At 42.4% G+C, this 27,757-nt stretch overlaps 2 protein-coding genes across 2 annotated transcripts in view; one reads left to right on the forward strand and one right to left on the reverse strand.

Annotated features, from left to right (window-relative positions):
* Positions 1 to 3,935: 3,935 nt before the first annotated feature.
* On the reverse strand, positions 3,936 to 7,571 carry RPL35A (ribosomal protein L35a). Its single transcript, XM_029215559.1, has 5 exons — positions 7,549 to 7,571; positions 6,873 to 6,917; positions 6,510 to 6,662; positions 5,290 to 5,434; positions 3,936 to 4,006 (listed from the first exon to the last, which is right to left on the reverse strand). The coding sequence occupies exons 2-5, from the start codon at positions 6,881 to 6,883 to the stop codon at positions 3,983 to 3,985; spliced, it is 333 nt and encodes a 110-aa protein (XP_029071392.1). The 5' UTR covers positions 6,884 to 6,917; positions 7,549 to 7,571; the 3' UTR covers positions 3,936 to 3,982.
* Positions 7,572 to 7,894: 323 nt separating this feature from the next.
* The window catches only part of IQCG (IQ motif containing G), a 41,365-nt gene continuing 21,502 nt past the window's right edge, over positions 7,895 to 27,757 (forward strand). Inside the window, exons 1-6 of the mRNA XM_029214603.1 lie at positions 7,895 to 7,963; positions 10,372 to 10,442; positions 11,408 to 11,675; positions 16,436 to 16,659; positions 18,227 to 18,355; positions 19,305 to 19,386. Of these exons, the coding sequence (XP_029070436.1) occupies positions 10,435 to 10,442; positions 11,408 to 11,675; positions 16,436 to 16,659; positions 18,227 to 18,355; positions 19,305 to 19,386 (711 nt within the window). The 5' untranslated portion in view covers positions 7,895 to 7,963; positions 10,372 to 10,434. The remainder of the gene's footprint in view (positions 7,964 to 10,371; positions 10,443 to 11,407; positions 11,676 to 16,435; positions 16,660 to 18,226; positions 18,356 to 19,304; positions 19,387 to 27,757) is intronic.

Genomic DNA, 27,757 nt, shown 5'->3' on the forward strand with positions numbered 1-27,757 from the left:
GGAGTACGTGACGCCTCCGCGCCCAGCGCCAGCCCCGCCCCTCGCCTCTCCAGGCAGGTGGAGGGACTTAGCGGTGGAAAGGTGCTTCTTGATTGGCTAGCGTCACCCATAAGAAGTTCACCGCGGAAGACGCTGAGTTGCATCACGTCCATCGCGTCTCATTCGCGCGAAACAAGCCAATAAAAGCCACTTGGCGGCCCACGTGAGCTGAGCTGTGGGAAGACTAGTGGGTGCTGTTGGTAATGGGATGTTGATATGTCGGTGTCCTTACTGAGGCAGTTTTTCACTTTTTAATTCAGTTATTCACCGAAAAGATATGCACTCACTAGGTGCCAGGTGCTTAGACACATGCAAAATCTTTTATGGTTAGCTCTCTGTATAAAAGGTAAGTGGAATGTAATTTTCATTTTTACTTATCCTGAGTCACCAATTCTAGACCTACTTTTTAAAAAAATTTAAGTGTAGTTGATTTACAATATCGTGTTAGACCCACTTAAATGAAAGTCATTTTCTGTAAAATCAAATGTGTTCTTTACTATTCAAGCCCATCCCTTAACTTCTATGAATGTAAGAATTGCAACTGCATTAACCCCTGAGACTAGGTAGATCTTTGCCATTAAGGCAACTATCTTAAAAATTGAGCCGTGAGGAACTATAAGAAATTGTAAGTTGGGACAAATCTCCTTGTGGCCCACAAAACAAAGAATTAAAACCAGGGACTGAAAGCACCGAGCTGTAACAGTCATTCCAGGAACTTTATATTGTAAATTACTATGCTAGGAACTGTAGTAGAAAAAAAAAAAAAAGGACAGAAAATCCCCAAGAATTTACAATTCATTGGTGAAGATAATGTACTTTAAAAAAAAAAAAAAAGAAAAAATGGTTGAGGCATTTTACCAGTAGTAGTAGATGTGTCTATCATCCCACAACTAGTGGAAGCTGGGATTTCAAACAAAATATATCACTTTATAACGTACTCTATACACAAAACCACAAAGAAATTACGGATTGTGAGTAAAGAATGATACCGGTCATCTCAGTTTCCTAGCGGTAAAGGCAGTGTCATGCTGGTGGAGGGGCAGTTTCAATAGTCTAAAGGACAAGCTGCTAGCCGTTTTAAGTTCATTTCTGTGAAACATTCAACTCCTCCAATGTAGCTTTGGCTTGAGGACTGCCTTTGCACTGACTAAACCTCGCTATGGGTGCAGAAAAGCATAATACAGGCTCTCACTCCCCCCACCCGTCTCCTAGTCCCCCAACTTTGTAAATGCACTGTTACCCGCTCAGCAACCAAAGCTAGGAAGTTAGTTTTGAAGACTCCTCTCTACAATCAATTGGTTTTAACATTCGGTTAATGTTTAGTCTGCTCTATTAAAGTACTCAAGTATCTCAGTTAAGACTGCAAAGCCTACCTGGTTTTCCCTTCCTTCAGTTTACGCTGGGTTGCCACAGGGATCTTTCTAAAATATGAATCTTGTCACCTGTCACTCAAGCTCTTCAGTGACACTCTAATACAAGAATATTGTTAGAACTTCCCTGGCAGTCCAGTGGTTAACACTCAGTGTTTCCACTGCAGGGGGGAAGGCTTCCATCCCTGGTCGGGGAACTAAGATCCCTGACATGTCATGGGCAGTGTAGCCAAAAAAATAAAAATAAAGACTAGGGCTTCTCTGGTGGCGCAGTGGTTGAGAATCTGCCTGCCAATGCAGGGGATGCGGGTTCGTGCCCTGGTCCGGGAAGATCCCACATGCCGCGGAGCGGCTGGGCCTGTGAGCCATGGCCGCTGAGCCTGTGCATCCGGAGCCTGTGCTCCGCAACGGGAGAGGCCACAACAGTGAGAGGCCCACGTACCGCTGAAAAGAAAAAAAGACTATTGTCTAAAATCCTGGCACCTGGTAGTTTTCTAGACTTACCTTCCAATTACTTCCAATTGGTTTCAGTCACACTACATAACCCAGTTAAATTGTTCAAGTGCCTTCTGGTTTCGCAATGTTTGTGCCATTTCCCTTTTCTGAAGTACCACCCCCAAGCATCTCTTCCTCTATTCGACGATCCCCAAGAGTACAGCTATTTAACTGGCACAACAAAGTAGTTAACCTTTAGTTTATGTTGGCTGTTTTTTTGTAAATTATGTTTTGGCTCCGTTGGGTCTTTGTTGCTGCTCACAGTCTTTCTCTAGTTGCAGTGCGTGGTCTTCTCATTGTGGTGGCTTCTCTTGTTGCGGAGCATGAGCTCTAGGCGCACGGGCTTCAGTAGTTGTGGCTCATGAGCTCTAGAGCGCAGGCTCAGTAGTTGTGGCACACAGGCTTAGTTGCTCCGCAGCATATGGGATCTTCCCGATCCAGGGCTTGAACCCATGTCCCCTGCACAGGCAGTCTTAACCACTGTGCCACCAGAGAAGCACCACCCCGCCCCCACTTATTTTTTAATGTCTTTTGGTTGTGTCGGGTCTTAGTGCGGGCTCTTCCTTGTGGTGCTCGGGCTTCTCTCTAGTCATGGCACGCGAGCTTACTTGCCCCGCGGCATGTGTGATCTTAGTTCCGCGACCAGGGAGCGAACCTGCATCCCCTGCATTGGTAGGCGTATTCTTTACCACTGGACCATCAGGGAAGTCCCCTAACCAAATTTCAAGTTGTGGGGCCATGAAATGAACTGCTTAGATCCCACGAAGAGAGCATAATTGACCAATGACTCCAAGCTGCTTCTCGTTACCATCCACCTCATTTGTCTTGAGGCCATGGCTCCCAAGGGTTGCTGCCAGACAAATAAGACTGGCAGTACAAACACAAGCCCCTTTTCGGTGACTTCCAACAGCAATTTTGGCTTCAGGGCCACCATTAAACTAAGCAAACCGTAGAACTGCTGCGCGCCTTCATGCTAATCATTTTTTAGAATCTGCTTCTTAGAGAAAACAAATACAATTAAAATCTGTTAAAAGGGGTGCTGTTTGGTAAACTCCCAGTTTTCTGTTGGTATTTTCAGTGGAATGTCAAGATCTGTTGGTTAATAAAAGGAGTACCTGCTACTGCATCAAACACCTAAATCCACCATACTCGAACTGATGCCTTGGTTCAAACTTGTATTCAGCACATTCTGAGATTTAAAATATTCTGCAGCCCTGCTTAGTTGCCTTTGTATCATGCCAAAACGTCTCAATCCTGCACTTTACTATTAAAACATGGAGTAAAGGACAGCAACCCTGTCCAGGCAATCCTGACCACCCCCCACCAAGATTTTTTAAGGTATGTGGCAATTTAGGGACACATTCAACTTACACATTATTCCCAGTCAAGTGTTATATACTGGATGCTTTGTCCAGTCACAAATCCCAAGGATATCTCATCTAAATGAGCTGCCAAATACCATCAATATAATCCTCAAATTTCTCCCAACTACCATTTTTAAGCCCCAAGTTTCCCAACCAATCTATATTAAGCAAGTGCATGCTACTACAAGGTACGTTAGGAAGGTAAGATATTTTCAGTTTCTTTCAATTTAATGAGGGAGGTAGTTACCAGTACCACAGCTGAAATAAGGGGAAAAGTTATAGATCCATTTGATGTGGAAATCTGGAAAAATTTCATGGTGTATATCAATACTGGCTAAAAACTGACTTCTACCCTTCCTGTGGGTACCTCCACTTGTCCAAAAACTTTTCATAGGCTAGGTTCCAGCATTCCATCACTGTAAACCTTCCAAGATACTCCTTTCCACCGTCCCCAAATAAAGCTTATTTGTAACCTTCCCCCCAACATTTAAGGTCTTATATTAAAATACATCCTATCCTCATCAAAACCCTCCTGTTGTCTAAATCTCTGTAATTGCCATATTCTCTGGGCTCCGGTATACTCTGAAAATGCCCGATAACCACCACCATTTAAGCACTTCGCAACTGAATTCAGGGCAAAGAATTTTTTAAGCCGTGTTAACAAAAATACAAGGGAACAAATCCACACTTTTATTTATTTACTTTTCAGTAAGTTTAAATCCTTGAAGGGTACAGCATCTGGTGGGGAGGGGAAAGAACATAATGTCATTAAGTGCATGTTATATACAAACAGTTATTGAATACCACAACATGAATAAATCTCCCATTGTCCCATTACCCATCTCTGAAAGGCACCCAATGACTTATAGCCTACTGGGAAGGGAACTAAATTTTTAGAGCCTTCAGTTTCTAGGTGAACATTCTTTAAGAACCAGTACTGGGAACCTGAGAGTCCATTTAATTTTGCTTCCTCTAACGATAGTAAAAACCTCCTCTGATAAGAAATCTCAACTGCTCAGCAGGGTTCAAAAGTACCTTGTGACCCCAAGGATGTAGCCATGTCTATTAAAAATAGATCCTAGGGCTTCCCTGGTGGCGCAGTGGTTGAAAGTCCGCCTGCCGATGCAGGGGACACGGGTTCGTGCCCCAGTCCGGGAAGATCCCACATACCGCGGAGCGGCGAGGCCCGTGAGCCATGGCCGCTGAGCCTGCGCGTCCGGAGCCTGTGCTCCGCAAAGGGAGAGGCCACAACAGTGAGAGGCCCGCGTACCGCAAAATAAAATAAAATAAAATAAAATAAAATAAAATAAAATAAAATAAAATAAAATAAAATAAAAATAGATCCTAACCGAAGAAAACAGGAGCTATCCTGTTAAAAATATCACAGAATCTGGAGTTGAAGTCCTGGGACATGAGCATTGGTTTTCCTCTATAAAATAAAACTAATACCTATTTGAACAAGACTGTCATGATGAAGAGATCGGAAATATTAATTATGGCAGGAAAAGGCATGTTGAATTTTTATTTTCTAGCAATTACTTCAGAGCCCAATAAATATATTTGCCATAAAATTGTTCATTTAAATAGGTGACCCTCGAACAACACAAGTTTGAACTGTGCGGGTCCACTTATATACCCAGATTTTTTTTCAGTAAATACATACTGCACAATCCGCAGCTGACGATCCACAGATGAAGAGGCCAACTGTAAAGTTGTACGTGGATTTCTCACAGTGCCCCTAACGTCTGCGTTGTTCAAAGGTCAACTGTGCTATTCCCCACCACCCCCAGGCAGCTTTAGCAATTACCTGAAATCTAGGCACAATCCATTTGAACCCTTTGCCTTCACTTTTCTTACAATGCCAAGAAAATGTTCCATAATACATTTACACAGTAGCCCCTAATTTTACAGCATGATCTATTGGTGACATTTTATAATCACAATAGTCCTTAGTAGTCAAAGCCAAACACCGTGAGCTTAGTTTGATTCAAAAGGTGCCACATTGCTAATAATGTACTTACCACACGGATTCTGTGTCCAATGGCCTTAGCAGGAAGGTTGCTTCGGAATTTGGCACGAACCATGCCACTGTTTCCATGAGCACGAGTTATCTTTCCCCAGATTACTCTGGTTTTGTTAGGTTTTCCACCAGGAGTTACTGTGTTGCTGATTTTAAAAGATTTAAAAAGGCATGAGAACCCAGACAACCAGTACAGTGTGGTACAAAATCAAGGTGACTTCTAGACCAGTCGCCCTCAACCCTAGCTTAAACGGTAATAGCTGTAATATGCGGAGGGGGCAGGGAAGGGGGGGACAAGAAATGTGAGGACATTTTGAGTGTAGGGAGAGAGGAACTTGTTTTTAATTTTAAATAGCCAGGGAAGGGCTTACTAAGAAGCTAACACCAGAAAAAAGACTCGAAGGTAAGGGAACAGCTTGTGTTAAAAACTGAGGGTGTGTCCCTGGCTTGTGGAAAGGCAAACGATGCCAAGAGATGAATCCTAGCTGGGTTAAGAGAGGACAGAGGGAGCCCTGAATGCATACGGTCTTAGAAGCTCCTTAATGACTTTAGCTTTTACTAAATGAGATGGGGAAGAGTTGGAATTTGAGCAATGTACAGATGATTTGACTTATAATTTTAAAGGATTGGGAAATCCCTGGTGGTCCAGTGATTAAGACTCCACGCTTTCACTGCCAAGGGCCCGGGTTCAATCCCTGGTCAGGGAACTAAGATCCTGCAAACCACGCGTGGGAAAAAAATTTAAAAATTTAAAGGATCACTCTGGTTGCAGGAGGAAAGGGGGATGGGGGAGATGAAAACATGTTCCCAAAGATCTTTTAAAAAACAATTTAAATACACAATAGTCCACCCATTGCTTCCACCCCCGCCCCCACCTCTATCCCAGAGATTTTAATTGATCTGGAATGGGTTTAAGAACCAATGCTCTAGAGATAACATCTTTAAACATCTATAAAAATTGTAACTCCAAGAGATCAACAAAATGAATTAAGCGATATGAAAAATGCTCTATAAAACCTTAAGATCATAATACAAGGACCTGACGCCTTCCTTAAAACAATAGCTGTAATTTTTCTAAGTGCAGAAGACACCTATATTCAACACTAACCATGAATTTCCTTGAACTCCCAAAGTAGAAACCACAACAGTACCATTTACTTAACTAACTTCAAACGAGACCAATCAAGTGAAAACTCAAAAAGCACAATACTATCAACTTACTTCTTTGCTTTGTACACGTAAGCACATCTCTTGCCTAGATAGAATTCAGTTTCATCTCGAGCATATACACCTTCAATTTTCAGGAGAGCTGTGTGCTCCCTCTGGTTCCGTAGACCCCGCTTATAGCCAGCAAAAATGGCCTTGGACCACAGCCTAAGACAAAATATACTGTTAATCGTAAGCTGTTAAAAGATCTCGCTTAACTTCAACAAACCACACGTATGATTTGGCTTGTAATGACAACCACCTAGAAGTTACCTATATAGCAAACATCTAAAATTTTTCCCCACCAGTTTTAAACTCACATGTAGGCTCACGCCTAATAAACTACAAGTACAAAGCAATGATATTTAAAACGCATACCTTCCAGACATATTTGTCGTTTTAGAAGTCCTGTTCCCAGCAGGCCTTAAAACAAAAATAAATCAGTTTAAAATCTTGCAACGCGCGTTTCCCACCTAGTCTCCTCTGGAATAGCGCCCCAAACTCAGAGAATACCTGATAACTAAGGAAATTCCAAAAGGAAGACAAAACCTAAAGTAGCAAGACAGTACACTACAGGAAGTAACTCCTAGAAACCCCAAAAGAAAGCCTTAATAAAGTTCACGCCACGATCATGGGAAAAAAAAAGATCAAGGAGCCAGAGAAGCACGCAGAGAACAAGACTTTTAAACACTGAATGGGAAAGAAAAGCTAAGGAAAGACACAGTAAACAGGCAAAGCCAGGTTTGAGGTGGGAGTAAATGAACAAAGAACCCTGCCTAAAAGTGCCACTGCTGCCAGACAAAATGCATCTATTTTATATTTTACTCCGCTAGGGACCGCAAGCAACTCGTTACCGGAGCACCCATTCTCGGAGGTCAGGGGACCAGCACCATCAGTCCCGTATCTCCTCCATCCTGTCCTCCCTGTTGCTGGAATCCATAGAAATCATCAGCTGGTAGAGCCTCGGAGCCGCACCAGCATCTCATGAGAAGCATATAGCCGAGCCGACCCCACTTATTTGCCCCCAAAGTTCAGCCGCGTAAACGCCACACACCTCCACAGGGTCCAAGATGGCTGAAAAAGAAACAGAAGGCCCCGCCGCGTGGCCTCGTGGGTAAACACCTCTCCGCCCCGCCCCCCCATTTAGGTATCTCCCGCCACCGCCAAAAAAATAAGCTTCAGAAATCGTCTTCTGACTGAAATAAGCCACGTTCAAGAGCACTCGTACAATTCTTTCCCTAAGTCCTTTTATCTTTGTAAACTGCAACATGTACTATATACTTTGGAACAGAGGGAGGCAAAATGGTAGCCAGCTAAAGAAGAAGAACAGGTCCTCCAAAGCTCTGCGTTGCCATAGAAACACCTTAGCTTGGTTCCGGCGGCGTCGGGTGCTGTAGCGGGAAAAGTGAAGCCCGACTGGAGGACTACCCCCGCCTCGAATACCCCAGATTTGATTCGCCAGCAAGTGGGTATCTTTCCTTCTTACCACATAGCAGTAGGGCGAACGGAAACTCTCGGATCCTAGCCAGGAAGAGAAAGACTGCGAACACAAAGGCAGGAGAAGAGAGCTCTTCCTTCTCTTTATCTTTTGTCCCCCACCACCCCCTTACTCCTTTCCTCCTTCTACTCCTTTATCTCTTTCCAGAAATGACTTAAGTTCTTACCGCCAGTCTTCATTTTGACTCCGAGGGTGAACAGCACTGTCCTGAAAAGGCTTTGTTGCCTTTTAAGGAGAAGTCATTCAGCTGCCAAACTCTGGCGGCGCGCAGCACCGTGGTCACGTGCCATAGGTCTTCAGTAAATATTCGTAGACTAGAATGGGATAGCTTAGTGGACGTGAAAAATTTACATTTCCTAACTATTGCACATTTATGTGTTGCCCTATGGATTCATTCCTTTTGTCAGCAGTTTGTTGAATGACTGACTACCATGTACGAAATTTTGTTCTTGGCTCGGAGGAGACTGCAGTAAACAGAACAACAGAAAGCTCTGCCCTCATGGAGCTTACATCCTAGTAGGCGGAGCAAGACAATGAGCGAGTAAAATATATGGCACATTAGAAGGTAATGTGAGAAAAAATTTTCTCTCTGGAGATTGGCTCCAGATGGGGCAAATGGCAGATACCTAGAAATATGCCACTGATTTAAGCTGGTACCTGATGGACCAGTGGTGAAGAGGTGAGGGGAAGAGTCGTTCAACTTGAAAGAATAGCATATGCAAAGACCCTGAGTTGGAAGGGAGCATGATTCCATAGGAGAAAGAAGCCCACTGAAGCTGGAGCCATGAGAGCAATAAAAGGGCAGTGCCAGATGGATCTGGAGAGGAACAGAGGAGCCCAGATCATGCAGGCCCTATGGTCCAAGTTAAGAATTTTACTTTTTTCCCCAAGTTAGTGAGAAACCATTGAAGGGTTCTAAGGAGAGACATGATGAGATTTTCAACTTTAAAAGATGAGTTCTTCATTTCAAAAAGATCACTTTTAATTTGGAAGCTGTGGGGCTTCCCTGGTGGCGCAGTGGTTAAGATCGGCCTGCCAATGTAGGGGACACGGGTTCGAGCCCTGGTCTGGGAAGATCCCACATGCCGCAGAGCAACTAAGCCCGTGCGCCGCAACTAGTGAGCCTGCACACCACAACAACTGAAGCCCGTGCGCCTAGAGCCCATGCTCTGCAACAAGAGAAGCCACTGCAATGAGAAGCCCGCACACTGCAACGAAAACTAGCCCCTGCTCTCTGCAACTAGAGAAAGACCCAATGCAGCCAAAAATAATTAATTTTTAAAAATTTGGAAGCTGTTAGAGTAGTTCAGGCAAGAAACAACAGCTATATTCAGCATGGTGTTGGGGGAGATGGAAATTGAAGGTAAAATCCACAGGACCTCATGGTGGTTTGAATTGGGGGAATGCTGACGTCAGGATGGCAGGAAGGAAGCAGAAATGACTCCTGAGTTTCTAGTATTGAGGAATGAGAAGCCATAACAGAACGAAAGCACTGGATTCTACATAAGCATAGTCCCATCTTACCTATGTGAGGCACACTTACCTATGCCCCAGGCCTAAAAAATGGAAAAATAAAGAAACAACAACACAGCAAAAAACCAAAATCTTAACACCATGCTATTTCCTCCTAAGACTGTCCTTGAACCAGAAAATTTGGCTAGTTTGGAGTATCTTTTTTTCAGTTTACATAAAGATTCTTTAATTTTTGCATATAAGATGTTTGTTGCATGAGACATACTTGTAACTGCCCTCCTCAGGATCACTTTACTGTGGACAAAATCACACTGGAAACTTACCATTCATTATTCATTCAGTATAGAGCAAGAATCTCCATAGGGTGTTCTCATTGTAAAGCTTATTTAAGCAGAAAGGACTTTGGTTTACTGAGGAAGGGTAACATCTTAACAGCAGTGTTAAACTGATTTTCAGGATAAATATAGTTTTTCTAAGTGTGATCTCAGTTGTTTTTCTAAGTCTGGGTGCAATGAATTCTGTTAATCTGGCAGATCAGGGAAATGGAGCCATCAAATTAAATATTTTAGTAATCAGAATAACAGAAAAGTAAATTTGTTATATAAAGATTACCAATTAATACTCAGAATATAATTAAAAAACATACAAAAGCCATGCTGGACACTAATTTACCTTAAGAAACTCGAAGATTATATTTATCTGCCAGTAATTAAGCTGACCACTTAATACACCTGTGCCACACGGTGGCAGTGGTTCTTCCATCTCCGGGACTGCTCTGCTAAGCCAAAAGGGGAGATAAGCCACAGCACTTGTAATTCTTTTCCTCTTAATGGAAGAGTATAGAAATAACTTAAATGTCATTCAACATTCCCTTAAACTAATCTCAATGTTTTCTTCCCACTTTAGGTGACTGCATTTTTGTGAGATTATAAATGTACCAAGGAGGTTAACAAAACTAACTCAAGAAGAATGGAAGAGTATGTTCCAAATTCCAATTTATTATATATTCATATGTATATATATAAAAAAATATATATATATGAAATGCCTTATGTTAAATTTCCATGTATTGTTTACCTATGGCTGTGTAACAAATTACCCCAAAGCTTAGTGATTTAAAATATAAACATTTATTATTTCACACAATTTCTGTGGGTCAGGAATTTAGGCGTGGCTTGGTTGGATGGTTTAAGAATTTGGGAGCAGCTTAGCTGTATGGTTCTGCCTGGGGATTTCTCATAAGTCAAAGTTGGCCAATCATCTGAAGAGTTGACTGGGGTTAGAGGATCCACTTCCAAGATGGCTCACTTACAGAGCTGGCAAGTTGATGCTGGCTGTTGGCAAGAGGCCTTAGTTCCTCACCCTCATGAACCTTTTCACAGGGCTCCTTAAGTGTCCTTGTGACAAGGCATCTGGATCCCCACAGAGTGAGAGATATGAGAGAATAATGGAGAAGCTTTAATGTCTCAAATTCACCTAGCCTTGGAAACCACAATATTCTTTTGGTTACATAGGTTAGTCCTATTCAATGTGGGGAAGACTACCAAAGGGCAAGAGTACAAGAAGGTGAGAATCATATGGTCCATCTTGGAGAATGGCTACTACGTTCTATTTTTCACTAACCATGAGACAGTTTTGGTTGGCATCTAAAGATGTTGCTAGAAAAAAGTTTATTTTAGCCCAAGTTCAAATTGGTTAAGCATAGCCAAATAGCCCAGGCTACATACCTTTATTAACCAGTAAGTTGCTTTTCTTTGGAAGGTCAGAATGTTACTGGCAGGTATTTAGCAGAATCATCTGCAAACTACTTTTGTTCATTATCTTGGTTATATTATATGACAAAATGGACTTTGTAGGAGCCAATCTACATGCTGCCTCTGCTTCTGAGTTTAAGTAATTTTTAAACATTTGGTGGCTGACTTATTTTTTCCTCCATTCTTAGAGGTCAGCTGGAAGCCTCAAATCTTCCTCCAAAAATCTGGCATTCTGAGGTGAGAGTGTCAGTGACAGGTGAACCACCTACTGCTGTAGAAGAAAATGAAGAAACAGCCAAAGAAACAGCCGTAGAAATCATCCCAGAAGTCATGGAGCCACTCTCCTTTCTAGATGTACTGAGGATCTCTGCAGTTCTGGAGGACACCACAGACCAGCTCTCTATTCTAAACTATATCATGCCAGTTCAGTATGAAAAAAGAAAAAGTATCAGCGTGGTATATACATTCAGCATTACTTAATTTTTGCTTTCTTTTCTTTTTATTTCTCCATCATTGTCAGTACCTATGCCATTCAATTTAACTTGGGAAATAGCACCTTCATATCAGATAAAGGGCTACAGTAATTATCTGAGATATGTACTCTCAATTAATGGAGTGAAATAGACATAGCTCAAGGTACATTACCAATCAGAATATCCTTTTCTTCCAATATATTGGCATTATTCTAAAAGGCCTATAGAGAAATCAGTATAAATACAATATATATACTGAGGAGATGGAACAAGTAATTGTGTTGTCTTACCTATCTTGTATTTCTCAGCTGCTAAAAGCTAACTGAACACTAGAGGGAGGAAATTCAACTGGACCCTGTCAATATTGCTTTCATCTAAAATGACTTTGTTATTGCTAAATATCTTGCAATCTGCCTTTTTAAATATCCAGCCACATCATTGTGTCAGCCATTACATTTTCAATGATGTTATGGACTCCTCCTCAAAGAACCACTGAGTTATCAAAAAACTCAGCTTGGTAGTGAGCAAAATCTTTATGAATTCTTAAGCTCTTATAAGTTTTAATAACTTGGGTTGTAGATATAAAATAGAAACAATTTATAAATACAAATACATATTTATTACGTTTAACAAAATTACATTATATAATTTGTACAGAATATATTCTTATTTCTGATTCTATGATAAATGAAAATTGCTATAAAAATGAGAGGGTAAATTGATTTTCATGTCTAACAGAAAAGAAGTCCATATGTATTTGACTAGAAAATTAAATTTCCCTTTAATTGCCCCTTACGATTTTAAATTGATTTTATTTTTATTTATTTTTGGCTGTATTGGGTCTTTGTTGCTGCGCGCAGGCTTTCTCTAGCTGCGGCAAGCGGTGGCTACTCTTCGTTGTAGTGCGTGGGCTTTTCATTGAGGTGGCTTCTCTTGTTGCGGAGCATGGGCTCCAGGCGTGCGTGCTTCAGTAGTTGTGGCACGCGGGCTCAGTAGTTGTGGCTTGCGGGCTCTAGAGCGCAGGCTCAGCAGTTGTGGTGCACGGGCTTTGCTGCTCCGTGGCATGTGGGATCTTCCCGGACCAGGGCTCAAACCTGTGTCCCCTGCATTGGCTGGCGGATTCTTAACCACTGCACCACCAGGGAAGCCTGGCCCTTATGATTTTAAAGTTATTATTATTATTATATGTATAACCTGGGTTTATACAGCTTTTATAAAAGTTTATACAAAATTTTAATAGAACACTGGATTTGGAGTTGGGGACCTTTATTGTTTAATTGTGTGCTATGGGCAATTCATTTCGCTTTCTTGGTCTTAGTTTTCTCATTTGTAAATTGTGATAGAGTTTTTTTTTAATTTTATTTATTTTTTGGCTGTGTTGGATCTTCGTTGCTGTGAGTGGGCTTTCTCTAGTTGCAGCCAGCAGCAAGCAGGGGCTATTTTTTGTTGCAGTGCATGGGCTTCTCATTGCAGTGGCTTCTCTTGTGGAGCACAGGCTCTAGGCACGCGGGCTTCAGTAGTGTGATGGAGTTTTAACTAAATGATCCCTTCTAATACTAACATTCTATGAGTTTTGAGGTACTTTTAAGACATTAATGGGTATTATAGGAATTAGTTTCCTTATTAACTTATGAAAAGCAAAGATATTGGAAACCCAAGAACTAAGCCTTTCAATGCTTATTTAAAATGAGTCTAATTCTTAAATTAAATTAGTTAACAAATAGTACAAAAGAGACTAGTGTTTCCTTTCTATTGTCTCCTTCAGTAAGAATCAAAAATAAAGAGGGAAGATATTCAGTTAACAAGATAAAGTTTTATCAATGATATTTACTGTCAGCCTTTAAAAAAGGGTAATTTTCCATCATAGAAACTCAACAGAGAAGGAAAAACCCAAATTTATAAACAACATTCAGTAGTGGTCACCACTCCAGTAAACAAAAGAACAAAACTTTTGCAGTTTTATTCTGGTTTATGATCTTCACCCACAAAATTTTCTGACTTAACAGAGGCCCTACTTATGATTTTATAGAAGTATAAAGAGTAATGGTTTGTACTCTTATTCTGATTAATAGCAGCTTAAAAGCCCCTTTCACAATGTTAGTTCTATAACTTTTAAAAATTGTGACCCTTAAAATAACTTTTTGTTTTTTTACTTTATAGTACTATAGTTGTTCTAACTCATAAATTTTTATAGTACCATTGCCCTATAGGGCATAGGATATATAATTAAAAACCTTAGTATGAATGTGAATGCTTTCTTTCTCCAAAAGCTTCACATTGTTGAGCCTTACAATAACAACCCTGGGATGAAAGTTTAGTTAGCATTATCCCTCTTTCACAACCATTTTTATAGCTAAAGATATTTCCAAAGAGTTTTTCATTCATTAGAATCATGGAATGGAATGATGAAAAATATACTAATGTACCAAGTTCTACCAGAAGTGGGAGTAATTGGTCCAAAGTTTGGAAAGAGCTCCCTTGCCCGGAATACTGTTTTTCTTATCTTTTCCCTTAGGATCTAATACCCTACTGTACAAGGAAGTGAATGGACCAGAATATTTAGCTAGTTCCTTTAAGTTCTCTTCTGAAAATTCATATTTATTTCTGGTAATCAGTACATCAAGCTGTTTAACACGTTTGCTTCCTTTTCCAGATGCCCAAGCACAAAGGTAGAGGAACAATGGTTAGGATGATCAGAAAAAACAAACTTTCCAGGCCTTACATTTCCCATTCCCTCCCTAGACAAAATCTAGAGTAATAACCATCCACATACTTAACATTTTCCTTATGTACAGATAAGTTTCAGTTTAACTGTTGAAATTCTATGGCGTCTGTTCTCTTTGTAGTCAGTCATATAAATTTTAATTTAAAGGAGTATTTTAAAATTTAATTCTTATTTAAGGCAGCATTTTGTTTTGTACTTGCCTACAAATGTTTTCCTCAGATCTGAATCTTTGCTTATGGTTGATATAAGGAAAAATGCTGTTGAGTCTGTGTTTATTAACTTTTATGGATAGTTTTTTCTTTTTCTTTTTTTAACATTTCTGGTCTAATTGAAGTTTAGCTAAGGAAAACCTAGGCTTTTTTTTTTTTTGCGGTACGCAGGCCTCTCACTGTTGTGGCCTCTCCCGTTGCGGAGCACAGGCTCCAGACGCACAGGCTCAGCAGCCAGGGCTCACGGGCCCAGCCGCTCCATGGCATGTGGGATCTTCACGGATCGGGGCACGAACCCGTGTCCCCTGCATCAGCAGGCGGACTCTCAACCACTGTGCCACCAGGGAAGCCCAGACCTAGGCTTTTAAGTATCAATATACATATGAAACTCTTCTGTGCATAGGATCAGCACAAGAATTTAAGTAATCATATCAAATGCTGAACTTGCATAGTTCTGTGTACTGTTCTAAATACTTTCTTTGTTTCTTTCTTTCTTTTCTTTCTTTCTTTTTCTTTCTCCCTTTCTCTCTTATTTCTCTCTTCCCTCCCTCCCTCCCTCCCTCCCTTCCTTTCTTCCTTCCTTCCTTCCTTCCTTCCTTCCATCCTTCCATCCTCATAATAACTACTGGAGGGCAAGTACTATTATTATCCCTATTTTATCAATGGGAAGATGGAGGCATAGAGATGTTAAATAGTTGCCTAAAGTCAATGTGGTTTATCTGTTTAAAGTAACATAGGGCCAGGATTTAAACAAGGAAGTCTGGTTTCAGAGTCCATATGCACAGCATAATTGCTGTGTTATATGGCTTCCCATTGGCTCAAGATTTTAGCCACAGATTAAATAGGAATCATCAATTGAAAGACATATCCTGTTCCTATGGTAATGCTTATCCCTTAGTATTCAAGTTTGGGTTTGAAAATTCCCCACATGAACTTCGAAATCTGTATCACACCACTAAATATACTATCAACTCCTACTCTTTGGTATGATTCTCCTTTCATTCTTTATACAGTGGGCCCTCCATATCCGCGGGTTCCACATCTGCGGATTCAAGCAACCATGGATCGAAAATATTCAGAAAAAAATTCCAGAAAGTTCCAAAAAGCAAAACTTGAATTTGCTGTGTGCTGGCAGCTATTACATAGTATTTACATTGTATTAGTTATTATAAGTAACCTAGAGATGATTTAAAGTACATGAGAGGATGTGCATAGGTTATAAACAAATACTATGCCATTTTATATAAGGGCCATCAGCATCTGAATTTTGGTCTCCTTGAGGGGCGGGGGGTATCTGTCCTCTACAGATACCAAGGGACAACTGTATTTAAAATTCATGTGTTCAGTGAACATTTGAGTCTTTACTGTACTGTAGACATTCTTCTAAACAAGGGGATTATAAAGATGGCCACATTTATTTAATATCCAATCTTGTTCGAAAAAGAATTTGAGGTGCACCAAGATCTCTAAGACACTGTCCCTTCCCTCATAGAATTTACAATCTAATGGAGATATTTATACAAATAATTACAAATGGTAAATGTCTGCTAATAGAGATGTTTCACAGAGAACTTTACCTTTGGTCATAAAGTTTACCAGGTTGGGGAATGACAGAGAGTGGGAACGTTGTATAAAGTCAGGAGGACACAAAACAGCAGAGCATGTAGTTTGATGTGGCTGAAGAAAAGAGTAATTTTCTGGTGGTAATATTATAAGAGGTTCAAAATGTAGGCAGAGGCCCTCATATAGCATTGTTTCTTTATGTTTTAAAAATCTGTCTTAACGTGAAACATCATTTATTGCTTTTAGAAGAATAACAAAGAAATAAATTTAGAAGGAAAAAGCTTAGAAAAACTTTCACTGGTCTCAAAACCCTCAAAAATATCCGGTCCATTTGTACATAAAGAAGAGCCCAAGTTACCAGAAATCAGACAAGGAGGCCAGTTTAACAAAGTGCAAGATCTTATCTTCAAAAAACCTACAAGGCAGATCATAATGAATACAGAGACGCTGAAGAAAATTCAGATTGATAGGTAAGGAACGATAGCATATTTGGAAATGTGATAATGTATTTCTAGATGGCTGAAGAGTGGGTCAGGGGTGGCTCACTGCTCTCTTCTTTTATGGGTTGGTCATTGTATCCGAGTGACTGCAGATAATAGGATTAGCCAGACTACCTAGGGCAAGTGTGGTACAGTTGAAAGTATGGTGGCTGTATGGTTGGGCAAGTTATTGAGCCTTTGTTTACAGTTTTTAAAAATGAGAATAATGGGGCTTCCCTGGTGGCGCAGTGGTTAGGAATCTGCCTGCCAGTGCAGGGGACCTAGGTTCGAGCCCTGGTCTGGGAAGATCCTACATGCCGCGGAGCAACTAAGCCTGCAAGCCACAACTACTGAGCCCGTGTGCCACAGCTACTGAAGCCCGCGCTCCAAGAGCCCGTGCTCCACAACAAGAGAAGCCACCGCCATGAGAAGCCTTCTGGTGAGGGCCTAAAGCAGGGGTCAGCAAGTTTTTCTGTAAGGGGACAAATAGTAAATATTTTTGGTTTTGCAGGACATAAACTCTCTGTTGAAACCACTCAACTCTGCTGTTATCCCATGAAAGCAGCCATAGATGATATGTAAACAAACGGGCAACGCTGTATTCCAATAAAACTTATTTTCAAAAATAGACTACAGGCTGGATTTGGCTAATGGCTCTGGGTAATTGCTACATACCCTTATTTACCAAAAATTCTTACCGTAAGGTTATACCCTCTTTTAACTTAACAGGCTTCTTTGTCAGCAAGCCAGTTGACAGCAAAAAACTGAATAATGAGACAATGGAAATTGAGACTGCTTTTAAGAAACCCTCAGGATTAAAGCAGTTTAAAATTTGGCTACTTTGAGAGTGTCTGTCTCTTACTAATGGATAAAGTACCACAATAGCTACCAATTTGTGTCAAGCATTTGGCTGAACCTTCCTGCTAATCCTTACATTAATGTTTCAAAGTTGCTATCATTATTCTCATTTATTTATTTAATAAATTTATTTATTTATTTATTTTTGGCTGTGTTGGGTCTTTGTTGCTGCACACCGTCTTTCTCTAGTTGTGGTGAGCAGGGGCTACTCTTTGTTGCAGTGCATGGGCTTCTCATTGCGGTGGCTTCTCCTTGTGGAGCACAGGCTCTAGGTACGCAGGCTTCAGTAGCTGTGGCATGTGGGCTCAGTAGTTGTGGCTCGTGGGCTCTAGAGTGCAGGCTCAGTAGTTGTGGCGCATGGGCTTAGTTGCTCTGCAGCATGTGGAATCTTCCCAGACCAGGGCTCAAACCTGTGTCCCCTGCATTGGCAGGCAGATTCTTAACCACTGCGCCACCAGGGAAGTCCCTGTTGTTTGTTTTTAAATGATGTGATGATCATATGGCTTTTTTCTCCTTTTGTCTTTATCAATGTGATGAATTCCATTAGTAGATTTTCTAATACTAAACTATTTTTGCATTCCAAGAATAATTCCATAACTTAGTTATGATGTTCCTTCTGGGTCTTAACTTGTGTGATTTCTGTAGCCCTTTGGGAATGTAGGGAAATTTATTGATTCATCTTTTTTGTTTCTCCTTACAGGCAATTTTTCAGTGATGTAATTACAGAAACCATGCAGGAGTTGCAAGATTCAGGCACTTTCACCAGTCTCCTGAAAGCTTTGGGCAAAGAGAGGGAAAACAAAATGCATTTCTATAATATCATTGCCAGGTCAGAGTAATTTTAGTTTTATTTGCTTTGCTGCATTTTAAAATTCTATAAAATTCTTACTGGAAGTCTTAGATTTCTAAAGCAAATCATATTTTTGCTTTTGAATGAAGATAACTAGAAGTCAGAAATTTGGGTTTTATTCCTAGTTCTGCTGGTAACATAACTCAATTTCTGGGCTTCAGTTATCTGTGTCTACAATATATAAAGTACAATATATGTACTATAAATGGGTAGTGCATAATCTATGCTTTGTTTTGGCAACGACAATCTCAAGATTCTAGTTAAGTTCATGCTTTCTTTTTTTATAAATTTATTTATTTTAGTTATTTATTTTTGACTGCGTTGGGTCTTCATTGCTGCTCACGGCTTTCTCTAGTTGCGTTGAGCAGGAGCTACTCTTCATTGCAGTGCACGGGCTTCTCATTGCAGTGGCTTCTCTTGTTCTAGCACACACAGTGAAGGAGTTCAGAGCCTAGAGCTGGGACCCTTACTTGCTTACATTGCCTGTAGTTGGAGGTCGGTGAGGAACATTCTCATGTCCTCCACAGCAAGTTACCTCAGCATTCTACATGCATTTTCCTCATCTGTAAAATAGGGGTAATGATAAAGACTACCACATAAGGTTATTGAGAAGTGCTCAGAATAGAAAGGAGTCTTCTTTTTCCTCTTCCTCTTCCTCCTCTTAGCCTTTTCTCAGCAGCAGCTATTTTAGATATAACACAGTCTTTTTTTAAAGTGTTACTGAAAGTTTGCTCCATGGACCAGCACCATTAGCATCACCTGGGAACTTGGTAGAGAAACAAATTCCAGGGCCCCCAACCCAGACCAAATGAATGAGAATCTCTGGGGTAGAGCCCAGGAATCCCTTTCTTAGCTTCTAGGCGAACCCTGTGCACACTAAAGTTTGAGAAGCACTACTCTAAACACAAATTATTCTTATTTCTCCTAGGGAGAAAAATGGAAGAAAAAAGATAAAATCTCTTCAAAAACAGCTACTTAATGTCAAAAGAGAAAGGCAAGCTGAAGTACAGGTAAGAACTACCCGGGCAACACCAAAAGTTACTGAGCTAAAACAGCTAAACAGAAGTCATCTTTCTCAAGCAAAAAAAAAAAAAAGAAGAAGTTATGTGTAGGAAATTGTTGTTTCTCCTGGGGTGCCTAAACTATTAGAAATATAAAGACAGTAATTAGATGTTTGGCCTGGAATGTACAATTATGTCCAGAATCAACCTCTGGGAGACCCTAACCCTCTGGAGCTCTAAGCCTGTTCTTACCCCTCCCAACCAATCCAACCACATGACCCACTCCTTCCCTCCAGGAGACCATGTCTCAGGCAGTCTCTTGTATGCCAAGATCCCAGATGGGAGACTATAGTCCTAGGTAGGACATTAAGCACATTACATACCTCCTTACACCTGATGGTTAGGGTTAATAATGTCATTTGCATTATATTTCAAGTACAGAGTGGATTTATTGAGCTTCTGTGGTCATTAGGGCCTAACCTTGTGTCTAATCTCTATAAGAAAATGCATCCTGAGTTTTAAGCAAGTGACTTGCAAAACGCTGTTTGGGCTACAACCTAGACAGTTAGCAATTAGTACCATTAGGATGACTAACACTATTAGCAGTTTAGAAAGTTACAAAGTATGGCCTAACACCAGCTTTTCACTGCCTAGCTAATTGGACAAGTTTATGCTTCCGATCAGGGAATCTTCATCATTCCCTACACAGAAGTTAGAATAATATTTGAAAAATATATTCAGAAGAATTGTCTAAAAAAGGTCACTAGCCTTTCTTCTGAGATACTATCTTTAGGTCTTCTGACCTAAAGGTCCGTTTATTTGTTCTATTATCTCTCATTTTCTATTATCAATTTTGAACTACCTTTGGTATTGATTTTCACTTCATTATCCCTATTAACCCTCTGTTTATAGCCTACATTTTTAGAAAGGCATTTCTTTTTAAATTTTTATTTATTTATTTTTGGCTGCATCGGGTCTTAGTTGCAGCACGAGGGATCTTTGTTGCAGTGCATGGGCTTCTCTCTAATTGTGGTATGCGGGTTTTCTCTTTCTAGTTGTGGGGTGAGGGCTCCAGAGTGCGTGGGCTCTGTAGTTTGCAGCACATGGGCTCTCTAGTTGTGGCACGCAGGCTCAGTAGTTCTGGCACACGGGCTTAGTTGCCCTGCGGCATGTGACGACCCGCGTCCTCTGCTTTGGAAGGTGGATTCTTTACCACTGGACCACCGGGGAAGTCCCCTGAAAACCATTTCTGCGCCACCCTCCCCCGCAAAGGCTTCATTAAAACTGGTGTGCACTTAGGTTTTCTCTCTAATGAATAGACTTTTTCAGAGGTTTCCTGGCCTTTTTTCCCTCAAAAGTTCTACCATTATTTAAAACTTCCTCTTTTATTTCTTAACTATTAAAAAAGAAGATATTTGTATCAATGTCGTTTTAAGGCTCCAAACCAAATAGTATCAAAAGAGACCTCAGCGTTGGCACTCTGCCAATCAACTCCCCTTTGCTACTATCACAGCCACTGTTTTTCTCTTTCTTTAAACATTTTAAATTATATTGTTGGGGACTTCCCTGGTAGTCCAGTGGTTAAGACTTCCCCTGTGAATGCAGGGGGTGCAGGTTTGATCCCTGGTGGCAGAGCTAGGATCCCACATGCCTCGCAGCCAAAAAAACCAAAAAACCATGAAACAGAAGCAATATTGTAACAAATTCAATAAAGACTTAAAAAAATCAATATATTGTTGACAGCATAATTTTCCAGACAACAGGTAGTACTAGGTTGTGAAACTTACCTTCTTGGATTACAGTCTCAGCTGTTACATTCAGACACAGTAAAACTAAAGTAGAATATCACTCAGCTATTTTGATCATCAGAAAAGGAGTAGATAAACCAGAACTAGAAGATGCAAGGCAAACCTTGAATAAAAACCAGCTATCAAGTGCTTCCCTGGTGGCGCAGTGGTTGAGAGTCCGCCTGCCGATGCAGGGGACACGGGTTTGTGCCCTGGTCCTGGGAGATCCCACATGCCGCGGAGCGGCTGGGCCCGTGAGCCATGGCCGCTAAGCCTGCACGTCCGGAGCCTGTGCTCCGCAACGGGGGAGGCCACAACAGTGAGAGGCCCTCATACCGCCAAAAAAAAAAAAAAAAAAAGCTATCGAGATGAAATCAAGTTAAATCCCTAGAGTTACTAAAAAGCCAGTGGTCAAGTCAAGGTTGGAAAACAAGAAGACAGTTAGGAAGTACATGGATATTAGAGACCTGTGGGTCAGAAAATGATGACAGTAATTAGGATGGCAGGTTTGAGTGTGTGAAAGTATGTCTGGAGATCACTGGAATGTGAGGGAGCAATTGCCTTACGAAGCTTCCTACTGGGTCCCCAGGCAAAACGACAAAGTCACAAAGGAAAAAAATCAGGTTGCTGTTAGACTTCTGAACATCGGTACACGAAGCCAGATAAGTGGAGCAGTGTTTTCATGAAACTCAAGGGGAAAAAAGAGAGACCCAAGGTCAATATATAAAAATTAATGTATCTTTTCCATATATCAGCAGCAGACTTAGAAAAAGAGATTGAAATATATATATTTACAATATCATCAAAAATATCAAATATCTAGCAATGAATCCAGTGGCAACAACAAAACGTGCAGGACTTCTTTGCAGAAAACTATAAAACAGTACTGAAAAATTAAATAATATTTAAATAATTGGAGGGATATACTATGTTTATGTTTATGGATTGGAAGACTCCATATTAAAAAGATGTGGATTCTTCCAAAATTGATTGATACATTGAATTCAATCCCAATCAGAATCTTGATTGGATTTAATTTAATTACTTATTTACTCATTTTTGTGAGACTTGACAAACTGATTCTAAAATTTATATTGAAATGCCAAGGACCAAAAATAGTCAAGACACCATTAAAGAGAACTTGCGGGACTTCCCTGGTGGCACAGCAGCTAAGAGTCTGCCTGCTGGTGCGGGGGACGCTGGTTCAACCCCTGGGCCGGGAGGATCCCACATGCCGCGGAGCAACTGGGCCCATGCGCCACAACTACTGAGCCTGCGCTCTAGAGCCCACATAACTCAACTACTGAAGCCCGCACGCCTAGAGCCCGTGCTCTGCAACAAGAGAAGCCACCGCAATGAGAAGCCCGCGCACCACAACCAAGAGGAGCCCCTGCTCGCCGCAACTAGAGAAAGCCTGCGCGCAGCAATGAAGACCCAATGCAACTTAAAAATAATAATAATAATAAATAAGTAAAAAAAAAGAAGTTATTATATTATGTAACTATTTAAAAGGTTATATAACATTTGTCTTCAATTACCCTGTGCCAAGTCAAAGGCATCTAGTTTTAACGCTATTGCCATGGGCCTCTGATTACTCTGGTTCTTCTCTGTACAGCTGTTCTGCACAAACTTACAGCCTTCCATGTTGACAATGTGGAAACAGAGGAAGATATAAAATGCTTACAGGCTATGACTGTAAAACCATGATTAAGTCATACTAATAAGTGAACCCAGGTGTCATGCTGTTTCTTCATCTTCCAATATGCAACAAAGATCCAGCATAGAAATACTGAGTTATAGGCCAAGGATCTTCAGTTGTATGAATTCCTTTTAAGATTCTCACTAAGAGGAGATCTGCCTTCACCATAACCCATTATCATAACCCTGGCTGTCCATGGTGTCTAGAGCTTTCTCCATGATCAATCATGGACTGATGCAGCATATTTGTGGGTTTTCAAAGCAGACCAAACTTTACTTCCAAATCCCCAAACTGCCTTCAGATCTAGACTTCTGGACTTGTTATTTGAATTCAGAGAAGCTTTAGTAATGGAAAGAAGCTGTCAACCAATTAGAGTTAATAACGCTCCGATGGCTGCCACAATATTGTGAGCAGAAGTCTTTTTTTTTCCCCAGCCACAGCGTGGGGCTTGTGGGATCTTAGTTCCTCGACCAGGGATCATTGAACCCAGGCCCATGGCACTTAAAGCACTGAGTCCTAACCACTGGACAGCCAGGGAATTCCCCCAGAGGCTTTTAATGGTAGTGTCTGTTTTCATAATTGAACACAAAGTAGGGAGGAGAGTACTGGTTCCTGAAATTTTGGGGAGCTGGAGAAGATGGAACTTGTCTTATACCTCAGGCTGCCTCTTTGGTTGGATGGAAAAAGGAAAATGGAAATGTGGTCTATTAAAGTGATAAAAGCCACGGGAAAAAAATAGAGTTCTGTATTAAATTAACATTTATATTTGCCTGTCCGTCTGTAACTAAGAATACTGGCTGATTCTATGAGAGTCTATGAATAAACTGAGTCTAATAGTCTCCCGTTCTAAAATGCAGATGAAGCATGATCAAGTCAGAACTTCTAAAGTTTCAGGCTCCAATTCCACCCACTGCTTTCATTTCCATTTGAACTATTACCTTTCCAATCACACCAATTTCCTCTTTTCTTTCCTTTTGTACTAAAATTTTCGCACACTTCACTGTCTTGGATAATCTCTTCTGAGTAAACTTCTTAAATGTGATAACTATATACTCCAATAAAGATGTTAAAAAAAATGTGATGCCTAAAACTGTACACACTATTATAGATGTCTAACCACAACAGAGGATAGGGGAGAATTTTTTCCCTGTTATATGAACAGTATACAGTGCCACAAATTGCGGTAATATAAACAAAGAGGAAGCACTCCAAATGCTTTTCACAATATTGTATGGCAATATTCTTTCATGATTGTGAAGATTCTGAGGACAAACCATTAGAAGAAGCACAGTAAAAGGAAGACTCTGAGAAATCTAAAGAATACAAGGGAAGGGAGGCACCTTTTTACAGTGCTGCTATTACAACAACCAGTGGTGGGGCCCTAACCTCAGGTTCTCATGTTAGAAGCTGGGTAAGCCTCTAATGAAAGTGTTGGAAGACAAGTTAGGTCTTCACAATTCTCAACTTACAAGATTCTTCTGACCAAAATCAGGACTTTACTTTCATCTTTGCTTCTTCTTGGAGTCAGTCCAGAGTTCTAATAATCAACAGGGTTTTGAATTCTAATGTCTCTTACGTATCATATACCAGCTTTGAGTTGTTTGCAAATTTAACAAGCATGTTTTCTCTATCTGTATTTAATTCTTTAATCCATTTTGGAGCCTAGAGTTCATCATCATCATGTCAACCTATTCTCTTTGGTACTTTTTCTATTTCTGGCCCCCCAAAAGGAAATTAGTCATTAAAGAATGCAAAAAGCTGAGGGTATGAGTGAAGAAAAGAGCGAGGTAACATGTGAAAATTAGTAATAGTGTGGCCAGAGAAAAAACAAAGTATGGCTTGGAGTGTGGAGCAGTTCAGGGATGTTTTAAGATATCATGCAAAGCTTCCAAGATAGCACAGAGCTTTCCAAAGTGCAGTCAGTGACCATGGATGGCAATGGGGTTGCTGAGTGAAGAACAAAAGGATGAGAAATCGGTAGGACTGTAGTTGATGTCGGGCTACCCAATCTAGACATTCGTGTGAACCCAGGTGTAAGAAACAAATTTTCATGATTAACTCCTGCTAAGGAAGAGGTACAAAATGCTCTTCATCCAGCCGTAGAATACAGATGGTCACTATGAGGGTCAAAGGCAAGAATTTGTACTCAAAATAACTGAGCACCATTAAGAAGATCCCTCTCAATATTGCCATTAAGATTTTAGGGTTCTAGGACATCCAGCTTGTGGCCTTTGACTCCTTTTATGACTGGTCAAAATGAGTAGAGGTGGGTTCATATCCTTCATGGTTACTGCATCTAACCTCAATAATCATGGCAAAGCTGAGGTAAGTGAAGGACTTCTTTAACAGCCGACCTTCTCCTTGAAGGCTCAGGCTTCTAGCTTACATAAGATGTATCTCTATATGTATGTATGTTATCTACCTATCTCTACTTCCAGTTTTCCAGCACTCAAAATTTAAGGGAAATGAGAATCCCTAGGCCCAGTGGGGAAATAACTCCTTGGAATCCTATTCTGAGAACATCTACCCAGTGCTATATACCTCTGTGGCAGCTCCAGCATTGGAAATGTTTATTATACATGCTGGAGTCAATAGGATGAGGTAAGGGCAAACTGCTTTAAGAAACTCTAGATCAGCATAAAATCAGGCATTATTGCTGCCTCAGGACTTTGGCATACATTTTTCCTTTTTCTTAGAATTCCCCTCAACCCCACTTTTTTTTTTTTTTTAATTTTACTTTATTTTTTGGCTGTGTTGGGTCTTCATTGCTGCATGAGGGCTTTCTCTAGTTGCGGTGAGCGGGGGCTACTCTTTTTTTTTTCCCATAAGAATTGCCATTTATTCCCGAAGTTGCCAAAATCATCACCAAGGATTCACCGAGGGGTGCATGAGGGGACGAGGAGGCTCAAGCACTGATTGAGGGGCCAGTCAGGAGTTGGGAGGGAGGGAGATGGGTGGGGAGACCCCCCCGTTGTCCCTCCCCCTTCTAATGCTGTGGGCAGGGGTCCCCCTCCGGCCGCATCCCTCCCCATCCCCAGGTCCAGTTTCTCTCCGGGGAGGGAGGCAGGGTCGGGGATGGTGGGGAGAGGGTGTAGTGTGAGTGGGCCCCAGGAGGGGGAAGGACGCTGGGGTGGGGGCAGGGGTCCCCCGCTTCACATGCACTCACAACATTGGTCGCCCAGGGAGCAGGAATGGGGGAAGCCCCCTCCGGCCCTGGATTATAGGAGGAAGGGTTTAGTGTTGGGGGCCAGAGATCCCTGGGGCATCATGGGGGGGGCAGGCCAGGGCCCCTGCCAAGGGGAGAGATGTACGTCGGCAGCACTCCAGTGACCGGGGGCACAGGGCTGAGCCGGAGCTGGTTCAGGGTGAGTGTCACCGGGGGCGCAGGCTGGAAGGGGTTGGTGATGGAGGGGCCGGTGGCCGGGCCTCCACTCGGCAGGAAGGGGTTGGAGGCCTTGGCTCCTGGTGGCGTGGGGTCTGGCCGGCTCACCAGCGAGTCCAGGTCCACCAGGGCGGCATTGGGCCCCAGGAACGACTCAGGGGCCTTCCGCGTGGGCGGCGTGGGCGTCGGGGCGGCTGCAGGCGGGGGGGGCTCCCCACAGCCTCGGCCAGAGAGCCCCCGACCCCGCTCATGTCAAAGGCACCGGGACTGCGAGCGGGTACCTCTCCGGCGAGCAGCTCCAGCTCCCCTCCTCCTGGCCCACAGTCTCCCTCTTGCTGTCCTCTGTGGCCATCTGCAGCCGCAGGTCGTCCCCATGGGGGATCCGCTTCTCCTTTTCGTGCTCCTCATGGCTCAAACTAAGGGCCAGCTGGACGTCATCCTCAGGGCCGCAGGACGGGGTCTGGTCGGCCTCCTTCTTGCTCATGGCCAGGGCCAGCTGGAGCTGCAGCTCCTACTCCCTGCTGCTCTGCGGCCAGGCCTGCTCTGCCTCGGGCGGTCCCAGAGCCCACGGCTGCGGAGGAGGCCGTGGCGGTCTGCGCCAGCTTCTCCTTCGTCTTGAGCGCGTGGGCACGCTCCTCCCGCACCAAGTCCTCGTGGCGCAGCAGGGCCACCAGCTGCTTGGCCTTCTCACGCACGTTCACACCCTGGTCCTTGCCGTCGCGGTCCACGTACTGGAAGTCCTTCAGCGTCTGCACGGCGTACGTGTTCTCCTTGCACTGCTCTGACACGCGCTCCAAGCCCATCTTGATGAGGTACTCCATCAGCGTCATGGCCTTGTAGACGTGCAGCCAGTTCTTGCCGTGGTCGTTGAGCCGCTTCCAGATCATGCTTATGATCTCCGAGAAGGCGACGACATTGTAGGTGAGGTCGGCAATCTCAGACATGAGGGAGCTGGACGGGCCCCAGGGGTCGTTGCTCGTGGCCTCCCGAGCCTTGATCTCAGCCTCCGAGTAGTTGTGGACGATGTTCTTCATCTGGCGCCGCAGTGAGGAGGCCGACATGGTGGCTGGCGGTGGGGAGGGGGGCTGGCCCCCCAAGGCATGCAGAGACAGGGCGGCGGGAGGAGGGAGGCCGCGGCAGGGACTGGCAGGTCACCGCATCTCCGGAGCAGCCCGGTTGCAGAGCAGGCTCTGACCACACCGTCTACAACCTTTCCAGCACGCTAGCCACAGGCAGAGACCTACGGAGATCTCCTACAACCTGAGTCCCCGGGGAGGTGGCTGGCCCCTGCCTTGAACACAGGAGAGCACGCACTTGGAGACAGATGTGAACAGCTGAAAAGAGATGGCATGGGTGCCAAGACAGACCCAGCCAGACACACTAAGACGAAGAGCTGATCTGACAACTAACAGTAGGAGACTGAAAGGAAAGGGAAAGAGAGAGAAGAAGAAAAAGAGGCACAGAGAGAGCTGGGCAGACAAAGACAAGAGAAACAGATAAAGAAACATGGAA

The sequence above is a fragment of the Monodon monoceros genome, unplaced genomic scaffold (assembly GCF_005190385.1).
Source record: "Monodon monoceros isolate NGI ecotype Baffin Bay Population unplaced genomic scaffold, NGI_Narwhal_1 Super_Scaffold_11, whole genome shotgun sequence".
Taxonomy (NCBI): domain Eukaryota; kingdom Metazoa; phylum Chordata; class Mammalia; order Artiodactyla; family Monodontidae; genus Monodon; species Monodon monoceros.

Coding starts and splice junctions, on each gene's coding strand:
- RPL35A (XM_029215559.1), bottom strand. Junction 5,435..6,509: donor TACGTGTACAAAGCAAAGAA/GTAAGTTGATAG, acceptor TTTTAAAATCAG/CAACACAGTAACTCCTGGTG. Junction 4,007..5,289: donor TTGGACACAGAATCCGTGTG/GTAAGTACATTA, acceptor CCTCCCCACCAG/ATGCTGTACCCTTCAAGGAT.